The sequence below is a fragment of the Fukomys damarensis genome, unplaced genomic scaffold, assembly GCF_012274545.1.
Source record: "Fukomys damarensis isolate Sample0158 unplaced genomic scaffold, DMR_v1.0_HiC HiC_scaffold_24, whole genome shotgun sequence".
Lineage (NCBI taxonomy): Eukaryota > Metazoa > Chordata > Mammalia > Rodentia > Bathyergidae > Fukomys > Fukomys damarensis.
In genome coordinates this window covers 22,911,801-22,933,641 of record NW_022900936.1, presented here as the reverse complement: position 1 = coordinate 22,933,641, position 21,841 = coordinate 22,911,801, and the positions used below count along the sequence as shown (strand labels likewise).

General features: G+C 32.6%; 1 protein-coding gene across 1 annotated transcript in view; it reads right to left on the bottom strand.

Annotated features, from left to right (window-relative positions):
- Positions 1-21,841, bottom strand: part of Tmprss15 (transmembrane serine protease 15) — a 116,796-nt gene that overhangs the window by 39,946 nt on the left and 55,009 nt on the right. Inside the window, exons 17-21 of the mRNA XM_010645650.1 lie at positions 16,589-16,678; positions 13,682-13,801; positions 12,047-12,187; positions 4,350-4,460; positions 3,003-3,135 (exon numbers count right to left, since the gene is read on the bottom strand). Of these exons, the coding sequence (XP_010643952.1) occupies positions 3,003-3,135; positions 4,350-4,460; positions 12,047-12,187; positions 13,682-13,801; positions 16,589-16,678 (595 nt within the window). The remainder of the gene's footprint in view (positions 1-3,002; positions 3,136-4,349; positions 4,461-12,046; positions 12,188-13,681; positions 13,802-16,588; positions 16,679-21,841) is intronic.

Here is a 21,841-nt window from a genome sequence, read left to right as displayed (position 1 = left end):
TATATGGAATACAGGAAGTTTCTAATACACATAAATGAAACTTGATTATTATATATTGGATAAAAAAATTGACTTCTTTCCCTTGCTCTTTAAAGGAATTGCCTTCTTAATGAGACTGACATCACTTGAGTAAGGCTTGGAGCTGGAGAGTTCCCATTCTGAATGCATAGAATTTGAGTATGTAACAGAAGCTGGAAACATTTGGTAGAATTGTAAGAAGTTATGGAGCATTTCTAACACTCTAAGTGGGACCTCCGCATACTTTCCCATGATAAAAACATCTGTGTGTAGTGGTTGGCTACTATTAGTGTACATACAATTTTTTCAGTCTACTAAAAGTTAAACAGTTGTACGGATTAAGGTAGACACCTAACTATTGCATGTCAGGTTATTTTTAGTGAGAAAAAGAAAAGAAAATCACTTTGAAATAAATTTTGAGAATCTGTGTGCAGCTTAATTTTTCTATGAATAACCAGTCAGAAAGAAGAGCCCTTTGGAAAGAAGACAATCAGTCACATTTTGATAAACTAGGAATGGTAGAGAAATCTATTAAATGTTGATGGTATGTATATCTAGATGTGGATTACGTTTCTTTTAACTTTGGATCTTCTAGAATGTTAGAAAATTAGGTAGCAGTTTAGGACAGAAAGGAAATGATAATAATATATAGTTGGCCAACTTTTGACATATATTTAGATATCTAAACCCATCTGTCTACCATCTATTTAATCTAATCTAATCTAATCTATGCACTTTTATAGATGGAATATATTTCTTTAAAATCTAGTTATATCAGGTATGAACATAGTGATGGAAGGTCAACCAAATAGTCTTTACCTCTACAGATCTCAGAGTTTAATATAATAAACTGCTAAATAGTATAGTACCATAAGTGACAAAAAGAACTACATGTGATTCAATATGGCTATGAATCTCCACATTTTCAAAATCAAGGATCAGAAGACTGTTTTAGAGTTAAGAGGCTGTAGAATGTAAAAGAAGTAATTAATTTCTATTTTCCCCATGATTACTTTCAAGACTGTTAAGAAAGAGACAAGTATGGTAAACTTATATAATTTCTGAGTTAATTTTCACATCGTTGAGAAAAAAATACCTGATACCCAAAGTTAAAAGAGGAAAGACTTATTTTTCAGCTGAAATTGTGTAGAGGTCTGTATCCATATTCGGCGGGCTCCAAGGCAGGGTGGCATGGCAGAGGCACACTGCAGGGAAGACAGAGCTCATGGAATGGTGCCAGGAAGAAGCAGTGAAAGATCAAGGGAGAGGAGGAGGAGGCAGACACACTCTTCCAGGTCTCGCCCCAGTGACTCACCTTCTCCAACCAGGCTTGGCCTCCAAGCATCACATTTGACTAGAGACATATTGGTGGACCAATCTGCCGATCAACCCCATGATCCACTCACTTCCCCAAAACCCCATCTTTGAGCACATGAGACTAGAGACATCCAGATATAAAGCATAACAATAGTATTTATAAAACATATTAACAGTAGTCATTTGAGGATAAAATGAAACATGACTTTTGTTTTCCTCATATATATTTTCTAATCTGTAACTTTTACGTATTTTATGTAAGCCCAATATGGCATCATTTAAAATAATTTCTTTTGCAAATGGGAAGGAAACTAAGAGATGAAGGTAGAGAAGGAAAGGACAGGAAGAAGGGAATGTATAAAGAATTGAGATGTTAGTAGTGTAGGAAAAGGTTTTATGAACAAAACGTCAGTTGCCAGTGAACTAGCACGAACAACAAGTGGGATGTCTTATTAAAAAGCTTCTGCACAGCAAGAGAAATGACCAACAGTGTGAAGAGACAACCCGCAATGTGGGTGAAAATTTTCACCAGCTGTTCCTCAGACAAAGTCTACTATCTAGAATATATAAAGAACTCAAAAACATCAGACCTCCTAGATTTAAAGACCCAATCCAAAAAAGAGTATCTTAAATGAAAAGACATTTCTCAGACAAAGAAGTAGAAATAGCAAATAAGCATATGAAACAATGTTCAACATTACTGGTCATTTGAGAGATTCAAATGAAAACAACATTAAGATTCCACCTCACTCTCGAAAGAATGTCTGCTATCATGAAATCAACCCATAACAAATGCTGTGGAGAAAGAGGCACCCTGTTTCACTGCTGGTGGGAGTGTAGACTGGTGCAACTACTGTGGAAATCAGTATGGAGATACCTCAAAGAACTAGAATTGGAAGTCCCATTTGCCCCTGCTGTCTATCTTCTTCAAAGAATTACAAGACTCATACTACAGTGATATATATGCACCCATGTTCACAGAAGCACAATTTGTAATAGCTAAAACTTGGGTGCAACTCACTTGCCCATTGACAGGAGAATGGATAAAGAAAATGTGTGTGTGTGTGTGTGTGTTTAGATAAAGTGGAGTACTACTGAGCCATAAAGAACAAGAAACTAGAGACATTTATAGCTAAATAGTTGCACATTAAGACAATATTCTTAAGTGAATAAACAGGACACATGGGTAAATACTAAATAGTTTCTCTAGCGTGAGAAACTGAAATGAGGACTAAAAGGTATAATAGATTATGTGAAATAGGAAGAAAAGGTGAAAAGAGGAAGGGGAAGGGGAGTAGGGGAAAAGAAAGAAGGGAATGGAATTAATATGAGAAAAAGATAAAGTGGAAACAAAGTCTTTGTAGATAGGGAAGGGTGGAGGGCTTGAAGGGAGGGCAGGGGAAAAGGGAATAAAATAAGAACCAAGCTGGATTGTGTAAAGGTGCAAATTTCCAATGATGAATGTCATTACATTGTATACCTTAAGTGTACCCATTAAATTAATAAAAAAATAAAAGGTAAAATAAAAGGTAGGGGAAAAGAATTAAGATGTATTATGCTCAGACTTCCTATGAGGAATATAATCATTACATACAGCATACATGTAGTAATAGAAGTAAAAATGTAAAAAAAAAATTCTTAAAGGAAAGGTGAGTGTAATTACTTACCCTAAACCCAGCAAGTGACAAACTTCATTTGCAATCTGAGTAGTCCAGTTCTCAGCACAGGCTGCGTGCCAAACGCTCTGGATTCTGAACTGCACCAGTCCATTATTGTTCATGGTACCATTGAAAAAGCGTACTAAAGATGCAATAGTAGAACAGTGGTTACCAGACTGTAAGATGGGGAGGATGAGAACTTAGTCAAAGGGCACAAAATTTCATCTATCACACAGCATAGCTAATGACAATATAATTGCATATTTTAAACTTTATAAAAAATAAATTTCAAATTTTGCAACAAAATGATAAATATTTGAATTTATGGACAAATATTTGATTTACTTATTTCACATTGTATATTTATGTCATACCATCACTTTATACCCCATATATACATACAGTTATAATTTTAATTTTAAAATTATGATCTTAAATTTATTGAAATTTAAATAAAATTTAAGAACAAAGTGACAGACATACAGATTTAAAGACATTATATCACACCCAGGGTCATTTTAAGCTAGGCTAATAGAGGAGTAAATGACAGTCTAAACAAAACAAGCAATGTTATTAATTGAGAGTATAGTTACAGTGTTTCTTAAGAGTGTGTTAGAAGACATAAATTGAAAAAATGTAAGTTGAATAGATTTAATTTTGATCTTTCATATAAGTGTAACAACATAAAAGGTGGAGATATGCCAATTTATTGTATATCAACACAACAAATAAACAAAAAATAAAGTTATTTGTAAGGAACATAGTATATAAACTTAGTCCACAGGAAGAGGGAAACTTAACTTTCTAAAGGCAAACAGTTAAGTTTAGAAACAAAACTTTAGCCACATACTTCTACTTATTTCTTCAGATAGTCTTTTTTCCCCCCATTAAGTTTATTGGTACATTTATCCAAACAATACAGTTACATTTATTACTGGATCTTGTACCATTACATGATATGCCTTAGCTCTTGTTTTACCCTACACCCCTGCCCTCCCTTCACCCACTTCACCCTTAAATAAGGGAAAAGAAAAAATGTGAAAAAAGGAAAAAAATGGAAACAAAGTCTTAGCCTTTCTTTTTGATGTTTGGTTTCCCACTGTCTTACAAACATTTGGATAGAATGCTAAGGCTATTTGTTTCTAGGTAGAAAATATAGTAGAATAAGGTAGATTATCAAGGAAAACATAAGACATGGTAGTCTAGAAAATTGCTGAAAGCACTGAGAAGATGTTCACGTTCGAAATACCAAAATACATTATTATAAACACATAAGTAATCTTTGTTTCAAAAATTTGTTGAATCCAACTGTAGAGGTTAAAGTAATGCAAGTATTTTTGTAGAAATTAGACATACCACAATGTGCTTCATCTGAGCCATCCCCACAGTGTGGGTGGCTGTCACACAGATTCACCAGTGGAATACACTCTCCGTTTTTGCACTGAAACTCGTCTTCCTTGCAGGGCTCTATGGGGAAAGAATGTTTCTTGTATAGGATAAATAAAGTATAAATGGGTGATTTCTTAGCACACTTTCCATTTAGACCCCTTTAAACATCAACACTTAGCCACAGCATACAGTGGAGCACACTTTAATCTTGAATACACCATGTATTTTACTCCGAATTCCCAGAAATAGTGTCAAAGCTAGACTTGTGGCTTTAAAGAAGGGTAGATGAAACCTCAGATGTCTGCTTTGCAGAAGTATCTGGGGACGTTCCTAGTAGTGGCTGAGAAGCTTGGGATACATATATCATAAACGCTGTTAGCATTTCTTTAACAAACTCCTTCACTCCAAAATAAGATGCAAGTGACAGCCACTGGAATGTTATACAAGCATCACCATCCAAATGACACCTTCACATACTTATTACACTGAAATGTGGATGTTTTATTTTGGTGGAAAATAAGTTATACTGGGTTGGAAACAGTGGGTTTAATTAAAGCATGGTCAGATAGGAAAGGGAAGTCACAAATAAATGGAAAATCTATAATGCCAGTAACGTGAAAGTTGAAGATGGACCTCCAAACGAGTAAAACAGTTTGGCGGGAATAGGAATGTGCTGGCTTCATTGGAAAAACAGAAAGAAAATGAAAAGTTTAGATAAAGAAGGAGCTAGGTAGATGTGGGAGGAGTGGATGGCTGGTCATGGAATGTGAATTGTACAAAAACAGGCCTACTGGAAATAGAGGAAGTAGTTGCACTCTTTTCAAGCACTGTTTAGTCTTAAAAATACTTTGCCCTGAGATTGCCATCATATCACTGGGAGAGACAATTTTGCTTCCTTCAAGGTGTTTTCTGATCAAATGAGAAACAGCCACATTCTGGAAGTGCTGGAAAGATACTAGGAATTGTGCTAAGAATCATGTGGCATTTGGTGCCCTGAGAATGGTAATGATACTGATTATGGAAACTCTTAATCCTTATTCCTTACATGGCAAACTAAAGGAGAAGAGCTTAACATATATAAGGAATAGAAAACTTGCTTTATTGGTGTCAAGTTGTCACAATTCAACCTACATGGATATTGGAAGCAAATTTAACAATCTCCATGGATAACATTTATAATGACAAAATGTACTTGTAAATAATTATATCGATTCTTTAAAGTATTAAATTTTACCATATTACACTTACAAAACAACAAAAATACACTCAAAACTGGTTTGGTGACTGTCAATCTTGGTCTCCTATTTCTGGGTGTTTAAGAAAAGGAGAAGCCATGTGTTGATGCACACATGTAATCCCACGGCATGGAAGCTGAGTCAGAAGGATCTCCAAGAGTTTGAGGCTGCCTAGGCTACATAGTGTGTTCAAGGTCCCCATGGATGAGACAATGGCTCAATAAATAAATAAATAAATACATAAATAAATAATATAGAAAGGATATTACTTGTATTTTTCTAAAATAACAATAATAAAAAGACTGACTAGGGTCCTTGGAGAGTGTTAATGTGGAGGACAGAAGAATGGTGACAACCAGCAAACCAAATGCCAAATGCCCAGAAGGAAGCAATTTTTACCGTGTTGACCAATAGTGAAGTGAGCATCCCCCTTCCCAGCTACAAGTTTATTACACACCAAAATCCACAGGACTGCAACAAAAGCAGAGCCTGTGGCTGTGCTCTACTGAAAGAGCGAGGTTGACCAAAAGAAAACTACCCTGGTGATATATTTCTTTTCATCTTTCAATGCAGAGACTCTGGTGAAATGGAAGGAGTAGAAGAAAGAAGATAAGATGAAGACATTATTTTACCTTCCTGTAACTTAGGTTATTGGACTCAGGTTTTTGCTTTAGTTGTACGGATAAGATCAGCTTTAATTAAACAATATGAAAGTTTTGATGCTATCCTTATCTATATGTTTTATTTAAAATCAAGTCTTAGTTACCCAATTAAGACACTTTAACATTTGAAGTGACTGGAAAAGTGACAAGATTTGTGTGAAATATCAAGGGGTAAAAAAGGAAGATTTAAAATAAATAGATGGAGGCAAAGATTTCTTTACCTTGAAATCAAACACAGCCGTTCATTAAACAGAATGTGCAATACACAAACTGTGCTACCCAATTTGTCAAAATTTCTCATTGCTGTATTCCCAGGGCTTAGCAAAATGTCAAGGAGTAAAAACCAGCAGGTATTTGTTAAAATTAACTAAAAAAATAAATATTAAATGATTAAATGCTGGAAAAAAGCAACATGAATATGAATGAGTTGATGCAATATAAAAACTTTTTAAAAAGTATGATTTTAAAAAATACATTGTTAAATTTAAAGCAATTGATTGATGCTAATTTTAGTGATTTGAAAAAGAAATAAATTGCATCAGTTATATGATATAATTTACATATTTAAATTTCAATAGTGGTTAAAGCATAGGCTTTGCAATCATATGACATAGGTGTGTAAACTTTTAGCCACTCTGTTGATTTTTTTAAACATAGGTCCAATAAATTAATCTTTTTGAGACTGAGATTCCTTAACTGTCAAAAAAAAAAAGTACTCCTTTTGCCTTGTGTATATCAAGAGTAAATAAAAAATATACATTTCAGCCTACCTATATTTATACAGCAAGTACTCAATAGACACTATTATTAATAGCAAAAACAGCAACACTTCAAAATGCTGTTTTTGACTGATACTTTTAACATGTACAAACTGTACTACTTTTCCTTCCCTGTAACCAGATAAATAAGAAAACTTATCTAATCCTTTACTCTTGTTATACTACAATAGAGCTATTTGTTTATTTTAAAGTAAGAAACTCTGTTTTTTCAACCCAAATCTAATTTACTTTAATAAAATATTTTTAGAAAGCCATGTTTTTTTTCCTATAAACTTTTATACTGTGAGAAAAGTAGATTACATATCTCAAAATATAATGATATTAGGGAGGTTTTTGTAAATATAATTATCAATTTGCTTCATAACACATTTTTCACTGTATTACTAGATGATAAATGGACAAAGAAAATTTTATGCTCTACAGGCAGTCAGTATCCGCACTTAAATATATATTTCCTTCTTCTCATTTTGATTGTTTTTTCAGAAAGCAGGAAAGTTTAAAACCAGATACAAGTGTCTATGTACATGTATTCTTATCTAAAATACGTATTTTGGCATGCATTTATTTTTTAAAGTTAACAACACTAGTTCCATACCCATAATCAAATATCTTAATATGGAATGTCAGTTGTTATTAGTTGTTTTTAAATTATCTCATTATATTTTCTTAGCTTTTTAAAATCGTCGTGTAAAAATTAGTTTTCAATGATAGTAACTTAATTTTATATGAATTTATTGATAATTTTTATCTTTTACTGGAATAGTCAAGTCAGTCTTGGCCAAGCAGCTTCTCTATATTTAATTTGAAAAGCATAAATTTGTTAAATAAAAATAGTTTCAGATATCTTCTTAGTAAAAATTTAAGAGAAAACATGAATCACTCTCTAAAAATTATGGCTCACTTTTGTGTGCTAGCCAAAGCTATTATGATTATGTCCTGTGAAGCCAGATAAAATAAATTGATTCTTAAGACAGAATGAGTTGGATGAAAAAATATTGAATGGAGAAAATGATCTATTGTTGCTGAAGTAAATAGAAATTATAAATCTGAGGAAAGGTGTAAATAGGCTATTTCAACATTTTTCCTTATATGCAGAAAATTTATTTTGATTCTTTGCAATATATAGTAGTTCAGCTTCATTAAGAAGTCTCTAATCCAATAATTAATCCTCTCTGTGCTTTGAAATTTTATTTCTGATAGTTTTATGCCCATGGTGAGAGAGGTAAAAATAAATATTGCTAAGAATTGAATTTCCCTGTCGTCTTTTTATGAAGTCTCCAGTAGTCTTGCCTAATTTAGTCAACATATGCTTAACTTTAAATGGAACTAAACTGGTCTCTTGGGCACACTGCCACACAATCTAGGGAAGGCTGTAAACTCCTAAATGTAATCAACTGCCACTTCCAAGTTGCCTGATCTGCACTACTGAGTTCCATATTAAGACTCTGAGTATCAGAAAAGAGCAATGAGGGTACATTTACAGGTGATTTATCTTAATAAATCCAATATTATAGATACTCTAGTTTAATGTAAATGGAGAGGTTTAAAAAAGGATAAAAGACATACAAAACTATATCAAACAATTATGTTATATTTTAGTTGAAAGTCTTGAAAGGTGTCCCTAAAATAATTTAGAAAATAAGTAATTCACATAAATACTGAAAACAACTTAATATACTTTTTCTAAAATGGCCTCCAAAGCTGAACATCATATAAATCCATATGTGTGTCCCATCTATCTGCCTATTATCAACTTGGTTATCTTCCACTGCCAAGTTCTTATATCTGCAATTGCATTTCAATTGTAGGGGGTAGAAAATCTCAGTGAAAGAAAAATGTGCAGGTGACAACACAATCATCTCATTTTCCACTAGCCAGCAGAATTTGTGTTATTTCTGGGAGGGGATGAGACCACATTTCCAGCAAGATCATCAGACAGGAATGGGCTGGGAGTTTCCATTATGGCTCCAATAAAAAAAAATTTCTCTTAAAGATAATTTATTTCATTAATAAAACAATAGAAGTCTAGATATATGATAAATTAATATAAATACCTACATCAACTCTTTTCAGTTGAGAGTAAGAGATTATTCAGTTTTGGGGTATTATCTTGAATAGAAATTATTTGTATTATTTTTTACAGTTTTTAATATTGCATTTAGCTTTAAAAAATAATTTTTTAAAAAAGTAACTGTCATACTTTCAAAGAGAATTGTTTCTGTGTTCCTTTTTACAATTTATTCTTTCAATTTTATTTTCTGCCTTCTTATTTGCTCTTTAAAATATGAATTTAATTTCCTTTCCTAAAGTTTGTTTCAAAATGCTTTCACTTTTGCGCATGGCAGAGTTTCCTATAATTATTTAAGTTGCTTGGATATATGAATAATTCCACTCTCTATTGGTTAGAGTGTAGTTTTTAATCACAATTGCTTCTGTCAGTTTTATTATTCATCTCCTATTTGAAAGTAATACTTCTTTTTAGAAGTTCCTTCCATGAAAATGTTCTTGAAATAAAATCAGAAGGACTGCTCTTCCAGTAAAATATGTATTACATATTTACTTGCTTTATTGTATGTTGCTTTGCAGAACTGAACATATAATTCTATTGCATGCAAATGCATGATATTGATCTTGTACATTTTTAAAGCAGAGTATCTCATAGATGTTAGAATTATAATAATTTTAAGCTGTCAACATTAAATACAAAGTTAATTCAATTTTCAATGTCTCTGAAAAATATTTATATTAATTTAGCTTAGAAATTGGAAAAAAAATTTCCTTGATATTTAAAACTTTAGGAAAGAAATGATTCCTACTTAATAATGCTTTGACAAAACACAGTAAAAGTTCACAATTTTTTGGTAATTTTAACAAAATTCCAAAAGTGTGTGGTTTTCCCATTGTACCATTCACTGTTAGCTTTTATTTTTCCTTTGAGAAGGTTGGTGTTGTTTCCTGCCTACCTATTAGAGAGTCTCATATTTTTCCATTTCTTTATTGGTTTTGCCTTTTGCTTCATACTTCGTGCAGTAATTTTTGTGAAAATATAGGTATTTGAGAACCTGAGTTTTTGAGTAATTATACAGTTGACCAGAAAATTAGGTGGCTTATGTTATTAGCAAATATCACTAATCATTAGAAAAATTAATTTGTTTATGGCGGAGAAATTGCTCTGGCCAAAGATGGCTCTGTTTTCCAAATTTCTGGAAGGAGACTACGCTGTAACATCACTTATGGGAAGAGATGCTAGGAAAGGATTACCCTACCCAAAACTAAAGAATACATATTAAATATTAAAATCAGAATTGTAAATTTACTCATTAAAATAATAATGAAAACATTTTGTTTTCTTCTGCTATTGACGTTATTAAATAATTTTCTGTAAAACAATAAGAACAGATTAGCTTTTGTTAAATAATACATAACCCAAGTACTTCTTTCCTAAATGCACTTACTAACTACTAAAATTTCCTCACATCTGTCCCCCAGATCCACTTTCAAAGTATGGTCAGAAAAACCACATGATTAACGTTAAGTATAATTCACTGTTGAATTAAATTTAAATGAAAGTAGTCAGCACATCTCCAAGAGAAAAACAAAGTGAAACTACAGAAAATATTGAGAAATAAGCAAAGTCATCATAGTATAATCATAGGCATTAACAAAACTATAAAAGGACAGGATTACTGACTAAATTCAAAATGTCATTCTGACAATTATCTTGATCAATATTTTCAAAGCAATGATTTAATTTTCTGCTGTTAATAATATTGAAATAAATACTTGCTTAATGACATTTTCATGTCAATGCATTTTCTTCTTTATTAATTAACAGAACTATGCCATTTTCATAGCCTCAATTTCAAGGTAAATTCTGATTTCTTGTACGCCTCAGTCTTTATTCCTTTCCTTTTATACTGTATGCTTTTTTATGTCTCTATTTTTATTTCACTAATTATTTTCTTTGATTTATGTCATTGCTTGTAAGTCAAAAGAACTCGCTTAGTCAAAAGAATTGATCATACAATCCAGATAAGACAATTATTTGATTTGGATTCACCTCATCCCTACCTAAATAGCTGTGATAACCAATGTTGCAACCGATATTCAAGGCCAGAAGTGGTCCAGAAGTCAACTGAGCAAACAACATTCTGGGGTGGGGAAAAAGAACTAGGCTATTTTGAGTGGAGGAATAGATACATACAAAACTTATTTGTCAAGCAAGGTTTAGGATTTGATAAAAGGCCATATAAGAATGAGTCATTAAAACCTTCCTCTTTTCTAGATATGTATTCCAGTGACAGACAGAAAGACAACAGTGCTTTGAGAAAGGAAAAATTGGTGTAGGAAGTAACATATGTTTTGCCTTTCTGACATATCTGCACTGGAAAGAAGCACTAAGTAATGGGGCAACAGAATGAAGAAAATCACAGCCTGAGTAGGTATAGTTACAAAAATTATAGATTATCGAATGCCAAAATATATATTCATCTGTATTAAGGTAAAAAGGTTGTGCGTGTCTGTAAATGTCAGCATGAAATTCCTTCATTGTAGATGCTGTGTACTGGTTGTCTCTATTAAGTTATGATTTTTAATTTTTCAATTAAATTTTGGTGCATTCCAACAGCTCACAAGCCTGTCTTCCTGCTGCTCTCCAAATGTGATTTTGGCAAAGGGGCCACGATACTCTCCTTCCGTACAGGGCCAGTTACTGCACTTGTAACTTGTAACCTGGCCTGCTTTAGTGAGCAACAGTCAAGGGTCTTTACATATCAGAGAAAGACAAGTAGATTTGCAGAAAATTCTTACTTCAAACAAACACAGAAAATGATCATAGAGATGGAAAGGAGCAAAGAATATCTTTAAGATGAAAAATAATAAATAGAATGCAAATATCAAAATTATGACGTAGCCTTTAAAATCCTGTATATTTTTATATTTTCTTATTTTGCTCCAAAAGTTATGATGAGAGGTATTATTTTCCTTACCTGGAATTCCCAAGTGGTAACCACTAGTAAAGTTTGCTTTAAATCCCCCTCCTGCCAGTAACTCGTCAGTGATAAAAAGCACAGTCATTCTGCTGGTGGTAGAGAACACATCTTTCATTGGACCATGCCCTGTGTACACAGCTGTTTTGAGGAAAATGAGATAGTCAGTGATTTCTTTGAAACCAGAACAATATTCACCCTTTATTTCCCATCCATTTTTTTAGATGTACTACTACATGCAGTGTGACCCACTCATGCAGGGGCTACATGTCACTTATATGTTGATACTTTCATATATTTCAACATTGCTTCTTTGAATCTGACTCCTGTACTAATTTTTTAAATACTAATTGAAGTTCTGCAGCACTACAGTTTAATTATAAATGCCTCACAATATTATCTTGCTTAGCAGATATTTGCCTCTTTTGAGAGAACTTTATAAAACAATAAAGGTTATATTCTCCTTTAGCAATTTTTTGTTCAAATTAATTTTGTAGTGTTTTAAGTGGAATCATAAATCCAAATCTCAAGAATGAATTAGAAGCAAATAATACAAACCTAATGGTGATTTTCAAACTATTTCCCACTAATCCCTAGACTGGGGATTTCATAAACATGCTTTTCTTAACAATACTTCAACTTATTAAAAATACATTCATATTCTTAATGGTTTTATGTGTTGGAAACCCTAAAACAATTTCATTTCAAAAGAAGTTTTATCTATGAATTTGAGAACTATAACTCTGTGATACTTCTGGAGCTGTTACTTTCTTTTAAGTGACTTATGTAAATATTAAGAGGTGAAATGACAAATTTTTGTTTTCTTGATCATAAGAAAATTTCAGTTTTTATTAAAAAGATGATTTGGGAGCTGGGGATTTAGCTCTGTGGTACCACTGCCTGCCTTACAAGTGCAAGGTACTGAGTTAGATCCCTGGTTCCAAAAACAAAACAAAACAAACAAACAAAGGAAAAACAAAAACAAAAACAGAAGAGTATTTGAATTGAAAGTGAAAAACTACTCAAAATATATTTGTAAATATACACATGAAAACCAAATTTGAAGTTTTTCAGTTTTTCCTAGCATCCTACCACTACCAAGACTTTCATTACTATATTAACCCTATATAGTGGCTATTAGAATCTTCTTCAAGGTAGATTACACCCAAGGTCTTTGCAGGGTTTCTCTGGAGAACTTTGTATAAGGGTGAATAGGTTACATGACCTATTCACCACTGTATTTCTTCATTTGTAAGAGAAAGTTTCCCAGGGCATCTTCATCCATTTTTGCAGTGTTCATGTGGTTGTATCCTGATTGCAAGGACATTAGGTCAGGTTTTACTGTAATAGATTCCCTTAGGTTTTGGTCTGCAAGTTCTAAGGGCACTCGCTGGTAGGAACTGATGACTCAACAATTTTAAATCTAGTTTGTTGAGAATGCTGAAGATGAATGTTATTATGTTACCAATTCAACTTTGCCCATACTGAAAGTTCACCATAAAAATCAATATGTTATCCTATTGTATTTTCATTTCGTCTGTTGTAAAAGTGATTATGTCTATTGAGAAACTCTCTATTCATCAGTCCAAAGTTTCAAGTTATACAACGGTCATAGTATTCTCATTACAGACTTACCTAATAATAAGGACTCATCTCCGTCTCTGATTTCAACTACATCATGAATATTTTCTAAGTCAAATTTTTGAAAATGAAGTTGTATGTTTTTTCCTTCTTCTGCATTTAAATTCCAAATACCTTATAATTAATAAAATAACAAATTTAATTTTGAAAATTAAATTATATATTTTGCTTTTTGTGCATTCAAATCCCAAACATTTCAAAGTAAATTAAAGCAACGCTTTAATTCATAATACACTTCTCTTAATTGGTTTCTCTTAAAAGCAAAGCGCCACTCTTTTCTATTGTTGTTTGTTTTTGTTTTTTTTTTTTTGTTACCGGGGATGGAACTTGGTGCTTGCACTTGTGAGGCAGGCAGCAGAACCGCTGAGCCAAATCCCTGACCAAAAAGCACCACTTTTTAGACTTGCAAATCACTTTTTAAAGATTTTTTTTTTCATTTTATGAAAACCAGCACCCTAAAGTTTTTATTTTATCGTGTGAGGTGTTTTCGTTTTTTTTGTTTTGTTTTTGGTTTGTTTGTTTTTTGTACCGGGAATTGAATTCAGGACCTTGTGCTTGTGAGGCAGGGGTGGTGCCACTGAGGTATATCCCTCACCCTGTTTCGCTTTTTGATAAGAAAACATATTGGTGGTTTGATCAATATTTGTAGTAAAATATCTATTAAATATAATTTTTAATAAATGAATTTTATATAAAATGAATTACTTGAAAGATTATAGTCATATACTTCTACAGTATAAAATTTATAAATATTAAAAGCTATTAACTTCTATTTTAATTCACTTAATTTTCCTTGATTAAAATTTATTAAAAAATTAAATGATTAAAATGCAATACCCAGTCAAGTAAATTTTAATGTGTACTTAAAATTTTTGGAATTTATTTATATATATTGCAAGCTGGAATTCACTTGGAAAAATTGTCATCATTGATAAACATTACTTTTTACTGATTTCTACAATGATTTAACCTTCATATTCTGTTCTAGAGATTTCTTCTCTCCTCTTAAGTGTCCTCATTTGCTTTTAAGGAATGAGAGTTCATTTTTAGAGTCATGACTTCTAAGTCTTTGTTTTCTGATTCTTTTGAGATGTTGACAATTTCATCTAAATATTCACTATATGTGGATGTACATATCTTAAGCCAACAGGTTCTAAATGAAACACTGAAGTAACTTTTTCACACACTCATTCATTCTCTTCTTCCTAATTCAGTGAATGGCACCACCAATCCTATTAACACCCCTATTTTTCTGTGAATTGTTTGACATCTCCCTAATGCTCTTGGAATAAAATTCAAACTCCCTAACAAGGTACAAAATTCCTTCTCAAGTTCCATGTCACTGGTTACCATTATTAAATCTTCTTTAGAGAGTTAAGTGATGGTTTCTTGTGTTTGTATGTTAAAAATACTTAAATGTATTTTTTGCACAGCATCCTCCTGCCTTTATTACCCATCCCACCTTCCCTACACCTTTAGATCCTTTCTTCCCATTTCTAAATGTCAGTAATCTTACTAGGATCTTATGTATTATTGCAGATTATTCACACCAGGGAAACTATTAGGTATTTGTACATGTGTGGCTTATTTATTTCACTTAGGAGTATATCTTCAATATGTATCCATTTTCCTATGAATGAATCTATTGCCTTTATTTTTAACCTTATTTTGAACATTATATATCTATTTATCTGAATCCCCATATAGACAATTATCATTCTTTCTTTTTACTTATGTCAATTTCTAACATAGTGCTTAGTAATAGGGTGAATAAATACATGTAATTCATTTCTCCAAATTATTTCATGTTTGGATATTTTTTGAACTTTTTAGATCATTACTTTGTTCAACAGATAAAATAAAAATTTATCTTCAGTTTGAAGTAGAAATGACAATGACAAGTCTAATTAGATTAATATCTATTTATTCTGATCAGATATATTCTTGTAAAAGTGACTCTATTTGACTTTAAGAGTCATGTTTATCTTCATCTCTGAAGAAAGAAATGTTGGAATATTCGAACACATTTTTCATTGTTATTGGGGCATTTATTTTACTGGCAGAAATTTCCATTTAGACTTTGTGATTCTAACTGGGCATGGGCCTGAAAAGATGTCTGTTTTCAACCTGGACGTAATGAAGCAGAAATTTTGGAGGACGGGCTTGAAAATTTTTTTTTTTTTAACCTGGGATCAATCTCAGGTCCTTGCACTTGCAAGGCAGGAGGAGGCACCACTGAGCTAAATCCCCAGCCAGAAAATCTGAATCTTTATTGCATTTCCTATTAGCTCTAATGAGTTTCTTTTAAGTAGCAACATTGACTTCGAGACAATCAGAGTGTAGTTTTTGCAACCTATTCTCCCTATATTTGGGTGCTTTAGTGATTCTCATTATTTCCTCTTATGGTGGGAGTCTAACTACATTACTCTGGTTGTGTGTTTAATTAACTTACTATATATTTGCCAAAGCTGTGGATGTCATAATTAGGTCTTTACTGTGGATACTTACAATTGGCTTTGTTCTATCAAATTGCAAGCTTCTTACACCCACTGTGGACATCGGAAGCATAAGCAAGGAAAGTGACACTAGGAGAGACGTGTCCGGAATAAGACTGGCTCTCCCACTTCATGGTGTCATTCAGCTTTTTACTTTTGAATTATAATAATAGCTACTGCTTTGAAAAGTTGTGAGAATCGACTGAAAAATGCGTATTAAGCATCAACATACTATCTGACATGAAATAAATAATTTAAAAGTTAACAGTTGTTATTTTAATTTTTATTATCATGTTAAGCAATCTCATAGGCAAAAATGCCAGGTGTACCCATGTTTGACAAATAAGTTTCTATGGTAAGAGAGGATCCAACATCAATATGATGTTCTGGAAAAGAAATGACTCACAGAAAGCCTCATTGGGGTAGCTGTTTGGAAAGTTTGGAGAACTGAATGTTGTATTTGGTTCCCATAGCTCAAAAGGTCCTCCACAGTCCTCTGAAAAGGAAGAGAACAAAAAATCATTAGTGACACAATCTTTTTTTTTTTTTTTTTTTGTACTGGGGATTGAACTCAGGCCACCAAACCGCTGAGCTAAATCTCCGGGCTGTGACACAATCTTTAGTGCACATATAATACTAGGAAATTTATAATTGTATTTCTTAGAATAATAATTTTGATACACAAATTTTAGGCTTTGTGTAAATGAAAAATTTGTAACTCTAGTTAGGGAATAAATATAAGTACCTACGTTTGTTGAAGACTCAAGCTCTTTCTATTTTTATTGTCTCTGTGAGTCTTCAAGAGAACATATACTGTTCAGCATTTCTCAGAAAAATTATTTGAGGAAGGAAAAGCTTTTGCCAAGCCTCTTTTCTAAGTAGGCTTTAGGAAATAAGCTATTGAATATCAACTGTAGAAAAACAAGAATATTTATAATAGAAGAAATACTTAATTTGCCACTTTTATGAGAAGTGCTAGTAAATCACAAATCGTGAATTTTCTGTTTTTGTTTAAGTGTGAGGGAAAAGCTTTTCAAGTCTGTACACTGAAGCATTTGACAGTAAGGAAGGGCAGACTAAAACTCCCCAGTTGATGTGTTATCTACATTTTCAGGAAGTCAAGTTGGGACTCCTGGAGCTTAATTTAAATTTATTAGAAAAATAGAGCATAGATCTTCCAGTTCAGAATATGACACTTTCGGCAGATTAACTTTATGATATATATTAATATATTTTATTTTATGTTCCAATTTATTAGAAACAAATTCCAAGTAAGATAAAAATTCAGACAAAGGACTATTATCAAGGATATATAAAGAACTCAAAACAATCAGTCCCCCCAAATATAAAGACCCAATCCAAAAATGGGCATCCGAAATGAACAGACATTTCTCATACAAAGAAGTAAAAGCAGCAAGAAAATATATGAAAAAATGTTCCACATCACTGGTCATTCGAGAGATGCAGATGAAAACAACACTGAGATTCCACCTCACCCCACAAAGAATGGCTGCTATCAAGAAATCACACAATAACAAATGTTGGCGGGGTTGTGGGGAGAAAGGAACCCTCCTCCATTGTTGGTGGGAGTGCAGACTAGTGCAACCACTATGGAAATCAATATGGAGATACCTCAAAGAGCTTGGACTGGAGGTTCCATTTGACCCAGCCATCCCTCTGCTGGGTATCTTTCCAAGAGAACTAAAAGAATCATATCACAGAGAAGTATGTGCACCCATGTTTATAGCGGCACAGTTTGTAATAGCTAAATCTTGGAAACAACCTATTTGCCCATCCGTTGGAAACTGGATAAAGAAGTTGTGGTTTTTCTATAAAATGGAATATTACTCAGCCATAAAGAGCGAGAGAATAGATTCATTCATAGGAAAATGGATACATATTGAAGATATACTCCTAAGTGAAATAAATAAGTCACACATGTGTAAATACCAAATAGTTTCCCTGGTGTGAATATTCTGCAACAATGCATAAGATTCTAATAAGATTACTGACATTTAGAAATGGGGAGAAAGGAGCTAAAGGTGTCGGGAAGGTGTGATACGTAGGGGAAGAACAAAAAGGGAAAAGAAAAAAAAGTGAGAGAATGAAAAGATGAAAATAAAGTGTTTGTAGATGGGGAGGGGAGGAGGGGGTGAAGGGAGGGCAGAGGTAAGGGGAAAAAAATGAGAATCAAGACTTGCCATGTAAAGGTACATGATCCCAACAATGAATGTAACTGTACTGTATCCCTAAATGTACCAATAAACTCAATAAAAAAAAAAATTCACCAACTACTATGTTCCAGTTCTGGTGCTAATTATCATCATCATATTTTAAAATAATATCAAAAGATAAGAGTAACATAAATGGAAGTATTTTTGAAATATATATGTATATGTGTATATACACACACATGTATATATATATATACATATATATGTACATATTGTTACTAAAAGTCATTATTATGGGAACTATTTATCCTCAGTAAAATATATATGGAAAATATAACTGTCACATAAATGGCAGTGCCTTTGATCATATTCTGCTCTTTGATCTTTTTAATATATCATTTGTGTATTATCTTAGATCCTTTGAAACTCATGTGCATCTTCTAAGTTTACATGTAACAAGGTACTTATATTTGGATTTCATGATGTATATGAAGGGAAGAAGAGAGACCATTACTATACCCTAATAGTAGCATTGCCCGCAAACTGTTCTGTTCTACAAAGTTGTAAGGCACGGTCTTATCTCATGTACCTTTCTGGGACAGGCTTATCTAGATATGAGGAAAATTGGAAAATTAACAAAAATGCTCACAAAATACTACTGGCTCCTGAGAATCCATGCATACCCCATACTGTCTCATCTAGGAAGAAAATGTGGTGTATAAATGGAAGATGCATTAGAACTACTGGATTAAAACTGTGCTCTGGGATTACTGTTATTTTAAGACTTGTCTTTTTTTCCCCAATGTAAATAGTTCTATATTAAGGATATTAAGGATTTTTTGAGTTGTTGAAAGAAAGACGATTTTTGAAAAGTACCTCCCCATTACTACAAATACTCATGACTGGTTTTCAAAGCATCCTGTGGATTAAGTAATTGCTATATTCCAGTTTTAAATCGATAGTCTGAAGTTTGAAGTAATTCAGTCACTTGTTTATGCCATACACATTTATGTCAAAGTCAAGACCTCATTCATAAATCTCAAGCTCATTCCACAGAACCTTATTATCCCTTACTGAGTTTATTGAACTCTGAATCATTTCCATCTAGTCCAAGTCATGGAAGTGTAGCATAAGTTTCAATAAATGGAATTTCACAAGTATATTACAAAAAGAAAAAGAGGAGAGCACTGGAAAGGAAGGTCCATGAAGGAAAGATCTAAATAGAAAAAAATATGAGAAAATTAAAAAATGGAAATAAAGTTTTATAAATAGGGAAGGAAGGAGGGGGCAAAGGGAGGGCAGGGGTATGGGGAATAAATGAGAACCAGGACCTGTCATGTAAAGGTGCAAGATCCCAATGATAAATGTAACTGTACTGTATACCTAAAATGCACCAATAAACTCAATGAGAATAATAAATAAATAGAAGTAAGTAGTCTACTTAGGATGCTGATGAAGGGATTTGAACCAAAGGAAGAACAGTAAGGAGGATGAAGAGCAGGTTCTCCAGTTGAAACAAATGATCATTTAAGTAATTGCTTTGGAAAAATTTCTAACTGATCTCCAATCCTGTAATGCCTACATGCAGATAATTCATTTAATTTTAATAATTCTTAAAACTTATGTACATAATTTAATCCTCAATGAGACCAATGGGGTAGGTGAATTGTAACTATAGAACAAAGATGAGACTGCAGAATGAAGACTGGGGAAAGCCAGCTTGACCAGTATGGTCAATGTGAGTGAGTGTGTGTGTGTGTGTGTGTGTGTGTGTGTGCGCTATACCATTGCCCCTATTTTCTGGTTAAGGAAAAGGAATATTTCAAAGTTTTATACAACTAATGTAGTACATAGTTGACATTTTGAGAATTTTCATATAATTGAACATTTAATTGCATCACATTATAGGTAAAAATGAGTAGAACTTTAATAAACTCACAACCAGAGCAAAACAATTGTCAAGTGGAATTGATAAGCCTGTACAGCCAGGCAGTTTAGTTAGCATCTCTCCTTTAAATAGAAGTTTTGGGAAATTCTTTCCTGTAAAATACTTAAGAAGTACCTTCTGAGATGCATTTGAATTACAGTTTCATATCAAACGACTGATCTCAAAGATATCTCTGATTCTTGCCTTGTTAAGAAATTTCAGTTACTTTCTGCATATAAATGATTTTAAAGAATTAACAAAAGCATTTTAAGCCACCACAAATGTCATGGCACAATCACTATTATGGATATTATGGCTACAGTGGAGATGTAACATGTGCTTCTTAGAAGATTCATGAAATGTAATTCCAGACTTCACCGTTATCCTGCATCATTAGATAAACCATGGGAAAGTAGGCTGTCTCATGTGGAAATTCTATTCATGTATAGTGTTAAACTCTTTCATTTTTCTTTTTTGAAGCTATTTTTACAAATATTTGTACTCTGATTAATTTCTTACTATGCCAGTAGGGATTTTCACCTCGTATAAAATATCAATAGCATGCAACATTTTGCAAAGTAGTTGTCAGGGGTAGGTAATATCCTTGAGGCGTGGCATTTTTAATTCATGCTTAAACTTCTGATTTCCATTGGGCATGTGACAATTTGGAGATATTTACTGTGGGGTGGAAAGGAGGAGAGCCTGGCTTCCACTTAGAGTAAAAAACATTTGAATAAAATGTTCAACAATAAGTTAGAGTATGAATACAATAAAATAGATACCTGAATGATAAATTAATAAATTTTTTTACAAAATTCTTAACAATCAAGTTTAAATTGTCTTTCCTAATTGGTTTGTTTGTTCTTAATAGGAAGCTAGCCAATGATAGTAAAATGTAGGTTACTTGTTTTAAAGGCCAAAATAGATAAAACAAAATACAGCAGTTAAAAAAATTCATACAGAAATTTCTGAGTGAAGTCAATATGAAATTTTCTAGGAGTTTTACTCCTAAGAGAAATGAATAGAAAAGAACCATATGCTGAATATGACCATCAATTAACAGGGAAAGAGCTATGAATCCTGGTAGGATTCGTATCTATTTGGAGAACTCAAATTAGATTATTTTGCCTTAACTTGGAGTCCTGAAATATGGATTTCTTTTTGTAAACAATTATTATATTTAGTAGGTCTCTTATAACGACTCACCAGAATAGCTTTGGAAATTGGTATCATCTTTGTGCAACAGAATGTTTGCTTTCTAAAAATGTTCTCAGCATAATCTCCACATTGAAATTAATTGGTGCCGATGCCACAGATGAAATTGGGGGTGGGGCAGCAATAAGTGAGGAAAGTCACAAAATGGAAGAAACTCTGCCTTGTGAAAATTTCCCCAAACTAGGCACAACATGCATCCCCAGGGAGGGAAGGAAACTGAACTTTATTATTTACTGAATTGTCTTGGATTATTTTCTTATTTAAATGTTCTATAAAGAGTGAAAGAATAAAAAAAGTGAAAGATAAGCTATTAGTCAACTTTTTTTTTTTTTTTTTTTTTTTT